The following is a 12,387-nucleotide window of genomic DNA, read 5'->3' on the forward strand; positions in this document are numbered from 1 at the left end:
GCCCAAGCTAAAATTAGCGGTGCAGCAAAAGAGGCGAGCGATATTGAAGCTATCGAGGTGTACAGTTTGAAGGCAGATGCCAGCTCAGATTAGGAAAACCAAGGATCCATTAGTCTACACGTGGATACATCAGAATGTAGCGGAGCCTTGCCCAGCGTATGTTTTTAAGTCACAAAAATGATTTTTTCACACAGCATTTTGTGGTCTCTTCCTGATTCATGAACTATCTTTACGATGTCCTCTATCATGAGAATGCTAAAAGAACACGCTAAAAACACCAAACAAGATTTTATTTGGGGTAGGCGTTAAGGAGAAAAAAAAAAAAAAAAATCAGACATTTCAAAGCACTCAGCCATATTTTTATTTGAAGTTTGAGGAAAGGAATTTTTCACGTTTGTCCTGAAGGGAACCTTAAATAAACACCTGAGTTTCAAACATTGAAGAGAGGAAGCCTTCTAAACCGGAGCTTTCAAATGTCTGAATTCAATGCCGGCTGTCGTCGTTCAGCTCGCTTCAGATCTTGTTGAAAGCAGCCACGTCCACAGATTGAACATGTTCCTCGAAGGCGGTGATGGCCTCCTCCAGCACATCCGTGCCCACTTTATCGTCCTCCACCACGCAGGCGATCTGGAGCTTCTTGATGCCGTAGCCCACTGGCAGCAGCTTGGACTGCCCCCACAGCAGGCCGTCCATCCTGACGCTGCGGACGCACTGCTCCAGCTTGGACATGTCCGTCTCGTCGTCCCAAGGCTTGACATCCAGAAGGATGGAGGACTTGGCGATGAGGGCTGGCTTTTTGGATTTCTTGGCTGCATACTCAGCGAGGCGCTGCTCCTTGATCCTGGCCATCTCGGCGCTCTCAGCCTCGTCTTCTGAACCAAAGAGGTCAATGTCTTCATCGCTGGCGTGGTCTGAGGAGGGACAGGCATTTAACAGTACAAACTGGGTTTTAGTAGTGGGGAGGCGGGCCCTGTCCGTCTGGAAAGACTTGATGTGGTTGTACCAGCGCCGGAGGTGCTGGAGGGTCTGAGGGGGGGTGGAAGGGACGGCGTCGAACACAGCGACGTCGGCTTGGGAAGCCACGAAGCCTTCCACGTAGCTTTTGTCTACCAGGAAATCATTGAGTGCTTTGAGGCCTTCTGGAGTCTTCAAGTCACCAAAAACCGTTTTAGTGGAGGCTGGGGGGCCAGGTAGAGGCTGCTGGGAGTGGCCTTGCCTGGGGGGGATGTGCTTGATGGTTTCCCGCATAGGGACATCATGTGTGAGGAGGGTTTCGGCAGTGTGGCCGCTGAAAGAATCAGAGCAACACACATCATGAGTCACCCACAGATGCGCCAACCATAACCAAGGAGCACGCACATGCACCCCCCCAGAATACGATTGGTCCTTCAGTTCCTAACTTATCACATTCCCTCCTCATGAACCAGGCGTTTGCTGCATTTCCAATTAGAAAGTGTAAAAGCTTTATTTTTAAGCATTTGTGAGGAAACTACAGAAGGAAAGAAAGAATTAGAAAAGTTGGAATCACAGGAACGGCTCGATGTCCATCTCCAGGGCGGAGCAGGGCATGGACAGTTCGAAACGGCCGATGACATCCGGGTGAAGGACGCCGAGTCGGCCCACGCTCTTCCCGTGGACGAAGATCTCAGCGCAGCGACCGGGGAAGAAGGTGGAATCTGGAAGAGAAGACAAACTGGTTTGGTGGGAGGGTCCCTAAAAAATCCCTAAAAAACACTTCTTCCTGTGCACACTTTTACACAGGAAGTAAGTTCACCAGTGAGGAGAAAACTACTGGAGTAAGACAGCAGGTTAATGTTTGATATCAAATAGTGATGGGGGGGGGAGAAGATCAAAGCATAGTCCACATTAGAACCAAACCTTTTAATAAATGCTACAGACGCAAAATTCTCATATGCAAAATGATACAGGAGTTGCTATGACAACACCCATCCTCTTCACACAAACATTTTCCCATAATGCACTAGGACTTCCCACGCTGCCTTGCTAATGGGTTCCAGAGCCCACTGCTTTCCTCTGGATGAATATCAGACATGTGAGGGAGCAGAAACGGTTCCGGTTCTCCAGCTCCTCCGGTTCTGATGGAAACTGTGTTCATGTCAGATCAAGACTCATCCATCTGCACTCCATCCAGGATGTCATGGAAACTACATTAATAACCCAATATATTTGAAATATTCAGTCACTGAAAGACCCCCTCCCCCACTCTACAAATTCTGTTTTTTAATCGTTTCTTCTGGTTTTGAAGCAGAAATGGAGAAAAAAACTGAAAGAACTTCAGGTTTTCTTCAAGTGATCTTCTAAAGTCATTTCAAAAGATAAAACCAAGTTCAAATTAGTTGAAATAAAGCATGTATATGGTTTAGATGGGAACCGCCAAATGGGTTTTTCCAGAGATTAATCAAATTTAGAAGCGGATTACTGAGGAAGAAGAGTTTTCATGTTTTAACCCGCTCTGTAGGAGACGCCTTGAGGAACGAGACTGAGACCTAACGAAGGTCTGAACCCACACAAACCTCTTTCTAACACGAGGAAGTCAGGTGTCTAACATCAGAACCTCTTCGGGAGGATGAGGAGTTCAAAGTACATGTTCAGCTCATTAGATCTTTCCAGGCTTTCGTCAGATGAATCTACATTATAGTGTGCTTTTAGTTCATCGGATCATTCTGCTGGAGCTCACATGGTTTCCTGCTTGTTTACTGAACCTTCGCTACCGTCCTCTCCAGTTTAAGATCTCAGATGCTGTTCTTTGGAGAAACACCTCCCTGTCTCTATGGGACTGGCATTCTTTTACAAGATATTGGTTCCATTGACACAAATCCAACCATTGCTGTGATGTCATCTCCATGTGGCTCATAGAGCAGCTGATACTTTCAGAGTGTCTTCAGTTTCCTGTTAAAAGTCCTCAATGATTTCTTGTTGAACAATGGCGGGAGGTAAGACGTCCAAAGGATTCATACCAGCTCTCTCCTCTTTGGAGACTTTTGGAGAGTTGGGACAAAAAGATGGGCATGAACCGAGGTCTCCTGACACTTCCAGGAATGCACTGGGCTGCTGTCGCCTGGCAACGACACAGCTGACATCACATGGTGTCCCAACAGCAGACAGAAGAATGTCAAACAAAACACGTAGACTCTCCGCATGTGGACAACATCGACAGTTCAGACTGCAGATCTGCTCTTTCTGGATAAAGTCCACAGGCTGAAGAACAAACCGGACTCAAGTTGAGGAAAGTTCACACATTTGCGGAGTAGTTGGTGCAGACCAAACAGCTCAGTGTGAAAGCAGTATTATTCGCTGGAGATCTTTACTATGATGACAACAATGAAGGGAGAAACCGCAAAGTCTTTTGTCTCATTTTTCTGCATTAATTTTAGCCAACTATGAATGTGTTCACTTTGTCTAATTGTCCCAAAAGTATATTGTAAGTAACAATTTAAAAGTAATGTTTAAGTTAAAAATTTAGAGCTGCAATTTGATGAAATCTGTGCAGAAAGAGGATCTGTTGAGGTGAATGGGCCAGGAGCTTAAATTGGACACAGTTAATGTGTGAAACTCTGGCATCTGTCTGTAAAGTGGTTCTTCTTCCACTCCTGATCCTCTGACTCGACAGTCGGGGGAGGGCCTGAGCCGATAAGTGCTCCCAAGGAGCGACTGAATTGCAGCATTCCTGCCGGTGGACAGATCCAGAGGAAGTGTCAGGTGAGCTCATAGACTGGGTCATAACCTTGTAATGGGGTTAAGATACGCTGACATCTGTGGGGGGTAAAAGGCTAATGGTGCAGAGAAGACAGAGGAATGGATGATATGAGAAAAAGCTTTTTTCTGAACAGCTTTGTGCGTGCGCTTGTGTGCCTGTCAGATGGTCAGCTGGTGGATGACATGTCTGTCTTTCGGCTTGGCACTGCACAGTGATGCAGCACAGACCTTCAATCTCCAGCCATTGCTCTGCCTACTTTTTTATTTTTCTGCCATTTCTATGATCCCATCTGCCTCCCCATCTCTGCCAAAAACAAAAACCACTGGTTTGCAAATTGATGAAATTTGTAACCATTGAGTATGTGGACCAGGAGAGACGGAAAATGAAAAGAATGAGCAGGAAAAACGCCACGAGAAAAAAAGTGCAGAGAAAAGGGGGGAGTGAGAGACATTTGTGATGTGGGCGTGCATCTGTGGGCGAATAGAAGGTGCGGAGCTTGCATGCGAAATGCTTCAGATGCAGAATTCGACCGGGCGTCGCTCTCCAAGAGCAGACAACCCGCCGTCGCTCTGCCAGAGCAGTCGACTCGCCATCGCTCTCTCGGAGAAATCAAACTGCTGCCACTCTCAGAGAGCAGTCAAGCCACTGCTTCCCAGAACAGATGACCCGTCACTCTCAGAGAGCAGTCAAACCACTGCTGCCCCTTTCACAGACAACCCATCGCTTTACCAGAGCAGCCGACTCTCACAGAGCATCGTCCAAAAAACACTAGCCTTTTAAAAAAACCTGTATTCCTGTGATCACCAAATATGAACAATGTGTGCAGGTTGCAGATAGAAATCCCATTATAATACATAAAGCCTGATCATTTAGAGTTTTTTCATTGATGAAAATCTTATCTCATGTTTTAGGGCTGTAACGAGTATCCGGGTGCTCGGGTATTCGCGATCTGCTCACAAAATTTCGAGTACGGATATTCGCGACGTCCAAGATCGCTGATTCGCGATCTTTATTAGTGTAGTAAATTGTAGCAAAAGATGATCAAAATATCAATTGGGGACGATGTATTTTTTCTCTGAAATGCAGATTAATGTCGGATTTTAAGTTTACAAACTAAAATAAAGCCAAAAGAGCCGCCGTACTTCCACTGGAAGTAAACACATCTTCGTGACGGTGAAGCTTCCGGTTTTCAAAGTAAAACTAGCGAGAGCTTTTTTCCGTTCAAAAATTGAGACTGAAGTTCCGCTCACAGACATAACTTCTGAAAAAATGAATTAGCTTTAGCATCGAAGCTTTAGCGCAGGGTTTACATTATTTTGGCTATGAAAACTCTTCAACATTTGACGTAATTAACGAAACTCCAGCTTATTCTGAAGAAACGCGCTGCTGAAAGAGGATGTAATCAACGTGAATCAGCTGATTCTGCTGCGAAAAAAAGACTTTTCATAGGAGCTCTGCAGCAATATGTGATGCTTAGAACGTAAAATATTGAAGAACTTTGAAGATAAAAAACTGTGTAGAACATTTTCAGGTTTTGTTGTTAAATGACTCAAAACATAAGTGATTTTTATCATTTTTATGTTGTTTTACTGCTGAACCAGAAGATTGAAAAACAAAAAAACTTTAAAATGACAAAAAATGTCTTTTTATCTGAATCTTTGTGTTTTTTTAATCAGTTTAGTTGATTCTGATCACCTGTTCTAATAAAGGTATAAATGATGATTAAATACAAATAATTTAAATTTTCATCCATCCAGTAAATAGACATACACATGACAATAAACATTATAATAAAAAGTAAGAATCGTGGTTCAACTCGTGAATCATTGCTCTTGATTCGTGAATCGAATTGGATTGCCACCTAAGTGATGATCCACAGCCCTATCATGTTTACATGGACCCCTCCCTTCCCCGGTTTCTCACCATCTGCGGCCTGGATGTGGTATCCCTGTTCTCGGGCTGGTTTCACCTCCAGCAGCTGCATGGTTCGGTCCAGCAGGCCGTGGATCACCTCAAAGCCAGGGCTCTTATTGTAGTAAACGGCACAAAAGCGCCGGCTGTTCCTCGCCCCCACATCTGGGTGGAGGGGAGGAGAAGGGTTTAAAACAGGATTACACCCATGCCATCAAACATAACAATCTTAAACTCATCTGGGAGAAAGAAAGAATTCAAACATTTAAGTTTTTCCAGCCAAGTAGCACAAAAGGTTTTGAACCCCTCAGGTACACACCTTTGCTCTCGTCTTTTAGAACCACATCAGAAATCTCAAAAAGCTTGAGGGGAAGAGGCATCTTCCTGTTAGCAGCCACCGTTTTCAGCAGGCCTGGCAGCAGTGTGGTGCGCGCCACCTGGTGGAGAAAAGTCATAGTTAGGTTGGTATCATGACTCTGTTCAGAGAGGAAGAGAGCGCCCTCCAGTGGACCAACACAACATGAGCTTGGGACTTTCAAACTCATAATTTCACAAAATATGATAAATAAAAGCTGCTCATGATGTGAAGGGATTTTAATTTTTTTCAAGACTTTTGGTGATACATCATGTAGTTTATGGTTTGATAAGGGTTTCATGAAACTGCGCTTCACCTGAAACTCTGCTGTCTTCGGGTTGGAGATGTGAACGGCTCTCGTGTCTGAAATCTTTTTACAGAGTTTGTCTGCGATGTCCTCCTGAGAGCACTGCAAGACGGTCAGAAACAGATTTTTTTTGGTCATCAGTGAAACCCATTTTTTGAAAATGTTGATGTTTTGGAGGATTTTTCCTTTTCCTCACCAGGGCAAAGTTGAGAGCTTCTGTGAACCCTGCTGCTGCCAGGTCTTGTCTCAGCAGCTCTGTTAGTTTATTGATTGGGAACTGGAAGGAAAACAATTCATTTCTGTCACATGTAGCTGGGATTTGGTCACAATTTTCCAGCCCGCACACAGAAAAGCAGAAGGTATACCTGGTTGGCTACAGTGTAGGTGCGTGGCGTAGTACGAATGATGTTGTTGAACCCGTAGGCGACTGCGGCGTCCTCCATGATGTCACAAGCGTGGATTACGTCTGGACGAGTGGGTGGGATCTCTACCTCGATCTCATCACCAGCTCCGGTGGGCTGGGAGAGCAGACACATCCTGGTGAGCAGCTGGGCGATCTTTTCTGTAGGTTCACTGCAAAAGAAAAAAGTTATTTTCCTTAAACTAGTGCTGTCAAATGATTTAAACAATTAAGATTAATCACACTTTTAGGTTATGATTATCAAAATGTTTTACGAGGTAATTTTTATATGAGAATATGCAGTTTTTGTACAAAAACAGGCCAGAGAAAAAATGTTTCCCTTCCTTCTTAATGTCTAAAATGTTTGCATTTATAAAGTGTAATTTGTGAGCATAAAACACATGAACAGTAAGATAAGCAGAACTGTAAAGACTATATGTCTGCAGTAATACTCCAAGAACACAAAGATGCTGATACACAACAATAAAAAACAAACATTGTGTGTTTAAATCCGGGTGAATACTCAATTCTGATTGGCTGCAGGGTGTGGATAAAAAAGAAGTTCCGGTCACAATGTTCTATATGTGCAGGCTTCTTTAAAACAAACTTTTGCTTTATGATCTGGACCAAAACAAGCGGTAAGAGGGGAAATTTCTCCCTGAACGGATGCTTTATTTGATCTATCATGACGATCAGCATTTTTATCGCTTTCCTTTTCCGCTGCAGCCAAGGTTGCTGCCCGCTCAGCGATGCGTTGTCGTGTTACCGTGAAAACAGGCGGCATGACCAATCAAATAGTCCACCTAAACCTAGAAAATAAAAAATAATGAGTGCCAAAAAAATAAATAATAATAATCGATTGAATATTTATTTTTTAAGTGACCATGTTATAAGCGGGATAGTATCCGACGAAGTGAGCATTACCCGAAATTAAAGCACGCTGTGGAAGCCTGAACAAACAGAAAACTGTTGCTTTGCGGATTGTGATTATTTAGCGTTGATTAACATTAAAAGGTTTTTTTTTTAATTAATCGTATATGTGAAAATTGAAAGCCCTAGTTTAAACCCATTTCTGTGGAAACGACGACACAAAACCCAATATAGTTGTACATAGCTCTAGAAAGCTGCTAATATACAAATTCAGTGTCTGCCTTGAGACTGGAAGGTCATTGGTTCAATTCTAAGTCTCAGAAAATGAGGCCCAGTTCCTCTATGTTACACTCAGCATTAAGGGGTTAAACCACCAAATGGTTCTGGAACGAGGCTGCGTCTGTACTGCTTCCTCAGGGGATGGGTCACATGCAGAGAACAAATTTCACACACCTGGGAGTGTAACAACTAATGGGACTTTGACTACCGGTATATACCAGTGTTGATTATTTTAGTCATACTTTAGGTAGGTATTTTACTTTTTTATGGTTTTCTTTTTTATCAGCTTCTGTAACTAGATAAATTCCTTTGGGATCAAGAAACTTGAGTTTATATCCAAGCAAAACCTTAGACGTAGCTTCAGTTTGTGCAATGAAAGACTAACTAAAAACACAGACGAAAACAACAGCTTACAACTGATCCTGCCAGGAACCAGCCAGATAAAAAAAAAAACAACTAGCCAAATGATTTTTTTTTTTTTTAAACCGTCTTCATCGGATCTGTCTTAGTTTACTGCAGAAAATCTCTAATTTTAATAACAGTTACAGAACCTCTTTAGACTTTTGGATTTCTTGACCAGTCCGTCAATACTTTGGATAAAAGCTTCACTTTAATGTGTTTCTTTTCCATATTAATTTTATTAGTTAGGATTAGAAATGACCAGACACAAACAAGAATGCATGAATAAGAGCAAACAGGAAAAATAAAACATACGAAATTCCAACTTTACGGTTGATGAACTCGCCGGACAACTTCTCCTTTCTGTAAGCCAACTCCTTGCAAAAGAAGCCAGAAAAGAAGATAAGAAATGACAGCATGACTGAATATAAATGACAAGAGAAGATGATGTGGCACTTACAGGGTATATGCAAGTCTTCCCGTCAGGGTACACCACCTCAGCCTCCTCCACCCTGATGAAGAGCAGACAACAATATCATCGCTAAAGACCAAATCCAACAGATTTTTCAGAATGACCTCAACATGTTGATAAAGGGAAATAAGAGTCAGAGTTAACCTCATTGTAAAATCTATTTTAAACAAACACGCTCCTTCATAATAAGGTGTTTTGCTCATCTGCATGACTAAATGCACTACATTTTAAACCCAAACTTCTGTGGGAGACAAAGATCCTTCATGGAAGCAGGAATCCTTTGATTTTCTGTCTCAAAGCTTACGTGAAAGGCCGTGAACAGTACTGGCTGAACATGGTCACCATGACGTCCAACACTGTCTTGGCCTGCAGAGAACACAGCAGGTCACTCTTTGGTGTTAGAAGACATGTCACCATCCTCTTCAGTTCGTACCTTCGTCAGGTCTGTGGCCGTACACTCAATGAAGACGTTTTTTGTTGTTAAGCTGATTTTAGAGTGGTCTCCTGGAACAGAAGAGAGAATTTTCTTTCAGAAAGTTCTTTTAGAGTTTGAGGTTTTAATTAAGATAGATTGAGCATTTAGTACAGGACATTTCTTGCAGCTTTTCAGAAGAAGACAACAAAACCAGAGTTTGAGCTCACCGTTAATAATAGGAGGCATGGACAAGACCACGCCGTTGCTGTCATAGATGATCGGGTACACCGGCTTGTCTTCAATGATGTGAAGATAGTGTCTCAGGTGGCTGTCTGTCTGTAAAAACCAAAGTTTTGAAGAAGAAAACTCAGGGCTTTCTACACGTAGTGCTTCTGGACTTCAATCATCTCCACAGCTCACCTTGTAGAGGCTCATGAGTTGGGTTGCGGTGTACTCTTTGGTCTGGTTGAGGGGCTTGAAGCTGATGTCTCCGGGGGGTCTGGCCGTGTAGGTGAAAGGGCCAGAGATGGTGTCCAGGTCGTGGGTGCCGATGGCCACCAGGCTCCTTTTTCTGCACAAAGAGGCAACACTTCAAAGATTCATCCCATGCAATCACGTTTGCATCACTCTTCTGCCCAATCTGACCTGCAAATGTTCTGATGCAGCTTCTCCTGGAGCTCAATGAAGCTGTCATAGCGCTCCTTGGTGAAGGTGATGTTCCTCAGAACGGCGGCCACGGCGTGGGGCCTCACTGCTGCGGTCTGCACCAAACAGAAATAGGTCAGAATCCAAAACGTTTGAAAATTTGAAGAAAAAGGAAAACATAGGCCCACCTCCTTGGTGATGATTAGTCTCTGAACTTCCCCGGTGGTGGGGCTCACACGTGTGTAGCGGGGCGCCTCCAGCCTAAAACATGAACGTGTAAGTATGCCTTCACTGCTCACCACTCATAATTCTTCTTACCAAAGTCAGAATGTAACTTATCTAATAATGCCGTTAGCTGAATCATCTGCATGACCAAGCATAATCAGTATCAATGAACAACTGCAGATCTCTCTTAGACTTACCTCCAGAGTCCCCCAGGGGTCAATACTGGGCCCTCTTTTATTTAATTTTTATATTAATGATTTGTCCACTGTTTTTACTGAAGCTAAAGGCCTGATACATGCAGACAACACTGTTTTCTTTGTTTATTGTCGCACAAAAGACAGTGTTGCTGCTAAACTCACTAAAATAATGGCCTTGGTTACAGAAGTGACGCCTTCAGTTAAACAGCTCTAAAATTGTAGGTATGTATTTCACTAAAATAAAGAAAACATCATGGCAAGAGGACTATAGGTGACAACAAACCTTTGGCTAATTCTGGCCTTTTTCTTTTAAATTGGATTGTCACCTTTTAACTAAACTATTATCATTATTTCAGAACATTGGTAAATTCTTGGAAATGTGATGGTTTCTTGATAAAAACCCAACTTACTTGTTTTTGAAGACCTGTAGTCCACGGACAAGCCCCTCCAAACATAGCAGGTCATAGCGGTTCGCAGGCACATCGATCTTGTAAAGAATGACATCTGATGCTCCTGAAGCCTTCGAGTCACCCTGCTCCCTGCTGATGATCTCCTTCTCTGAGGTCTATTTAGGAGGAGAAGCTTTCATGAAACCCAGCTGAGTCAATACATGAAACCGTTCTAATGAAGCACTGGATCATGAGAATCTCCCCATAGTTTGGTGTTGCAATCAGTCCAGTTTTTACATTTGAAGATTTTTCACAATAGAGTTGTTTGGTGAAAACGCCTTGAAATAAACTGCATAAAAAGACGGAATTATCAAAGACGAGACACCATTTATACATGTTGGAAAATGTGCCTTTGACTGGATTTTTTGTAAAGCAGAAGAAAAGCCAGTCAGTAAGAGATCAACATCATATTCCACCCATTTCTATTTCTATAGGAGCAGCTGCAAAAAAATAACACAAAATCTGAGTTTGAAAGACAAATATTTACTTTATTTATTGACATGATATCGACAAACTGCTCTACCATAAAATTGAATTATGCATAAAAAATTTAGTTCGATTTTTCTTAATTGTTTCCCGATAAGACATAAAAAAGTCTTACATGCTATAAAATAATATTCTTAATTGAACACAATTATTATGAATAAAAAAAAACGTAATCTGTTTTGGAAATCTGATACAGAAACTCAAATAACAACCACGCTAGTTTACAGCTGTAGAACTTGAGACTCATCTGTTTAGATTACTCACAATTTCGTCCAGTTCCAATCCAAACTCGAAACAGAGTTCGTCGAACTCCTCGTCAGCTGAAAAACACATAAATTCATAGTTATCAATGAGTTTAACGCGAACCTTCCGGCTTCCGTAGGTCTGCTCTTCTCTTCTAGCAGGAAAACGTAATGAAATGATGCAACTACTGGCAGGACTGCAGAGATGGCTCGACGGTTCTTCCATCACACACATTAGAACTGTTCTACTAAGATGAGTATTGGACAAGAGCTGTTTCTTAGTAGCTTGTCACTTAGCAAGAAAGATAAAGTTAAGGTTGAAACTGACGTTAGGGAGTCTGCGGCTGCCACATGGAGGCAGCGAGTTTTCTGCGATTTCGGTCTTTTTTTCTAAACCAAAACAACAAATTGAGAAAACAGCTCGTCTATAGCAGGGGCTGCGACTTACTGTATGTTCTGCCCAGGGCGTTGAACAGAAGGTCTCTTTTTACCCCGACGGTCGGCATGTTGGCTGAAGCTAATCCTCCACGACTCGACTAAAAGGACCCCAACAGCCGGGTAAAGCTGTCTACAGCCGTGCCTGAAGAAAAACTGCCCCTTTGATACCACAGAATATAATAAAGTATAATAAATAATCAGTATTGTATATATATATATATATATATATATATATATATATATATATATATATATATATATATATATATATATATATATATATAACAATTATTTAATAGAAATTTATTAAATATATGGATACTAAGGAGTCATATCCCCCTAAAATGGAAGAAAAAAATTCTGCCAGTTTGTTAAATACTTTTTAGCTGTAATTAATTAGTTTCCTCCCTATTAATCGTCATTCTTTCAACTATGTAGTTATATTTTTTAGATGCTTCAAGGGGGAAAAGTCTGCATTTTGTTTTGCCTTTCACATCTTTCTTTCACTGAAGCCAGACAAATATTCCACACAAAAGATTAATGCATTTCTTATTTTCTATATATACACGGAGCTCTAAT

General features: G+C 42.0%; 1 protein-coding gene across 1 annotated transcript; it reads right to left on the reverse strand.

The window, feature by feature from the left end:
- Positions 1-275: 275 nt before the first annotated feature.
- Positions 276-11,969, reverse strand: farsb (phenylalanyl-tRNA synthetase subunit beta). The gene is made up of 18 exons (XM_024276950.2): positions 11,819-11,969; positions 11,393-11,448; positions 10,604-10,758; positions 9,960-10,032; positions 9,772-9,887; positions 9,547-9,697; positions 9,354-9,462; positions 9,145-9,215; positions 9,016-9,077; positions 8,700-8,751; positions 8,555-8,616; positions 6,657-6,864; positions 6,488-6,568; positions 6,301-6,393; positions 5,949-6,066; positions 5,642-5,794; positions 1,529-1,676; positions 276-1,288 (listed from the first exon to the last, which is right to left on the reverse strand). The coding sequence occupies exons 1-18, from the start codon at positions 11,874-11,876 to the stop codon at positions 514-516; spliced, it is 2,541 nt and encodes an 846-aa protein (XP_024132718.1). The 5' UTR covers positions 11,877-11,969; the 3' UTR covers positions 276-513.
- Positions 11,970-12,387: the final 418 nt, after the last annotated feature.

Source organism: Oryzias melastigma, linkage group LG13 (genome assembly GCF_002922805.2).
Source record: "Oryzias melastigma strain HK-1 linkage group LG13, ASM292280v2, whole genome shotgun sequence".
NCBI classification, from domain to species: domain Eukaryota; kingdom Metazoa; phylum Chordata; class Actinopteri; order Beloniformes; family Adrianichthyidae; genus Oryzias; species Oryzias melastigma.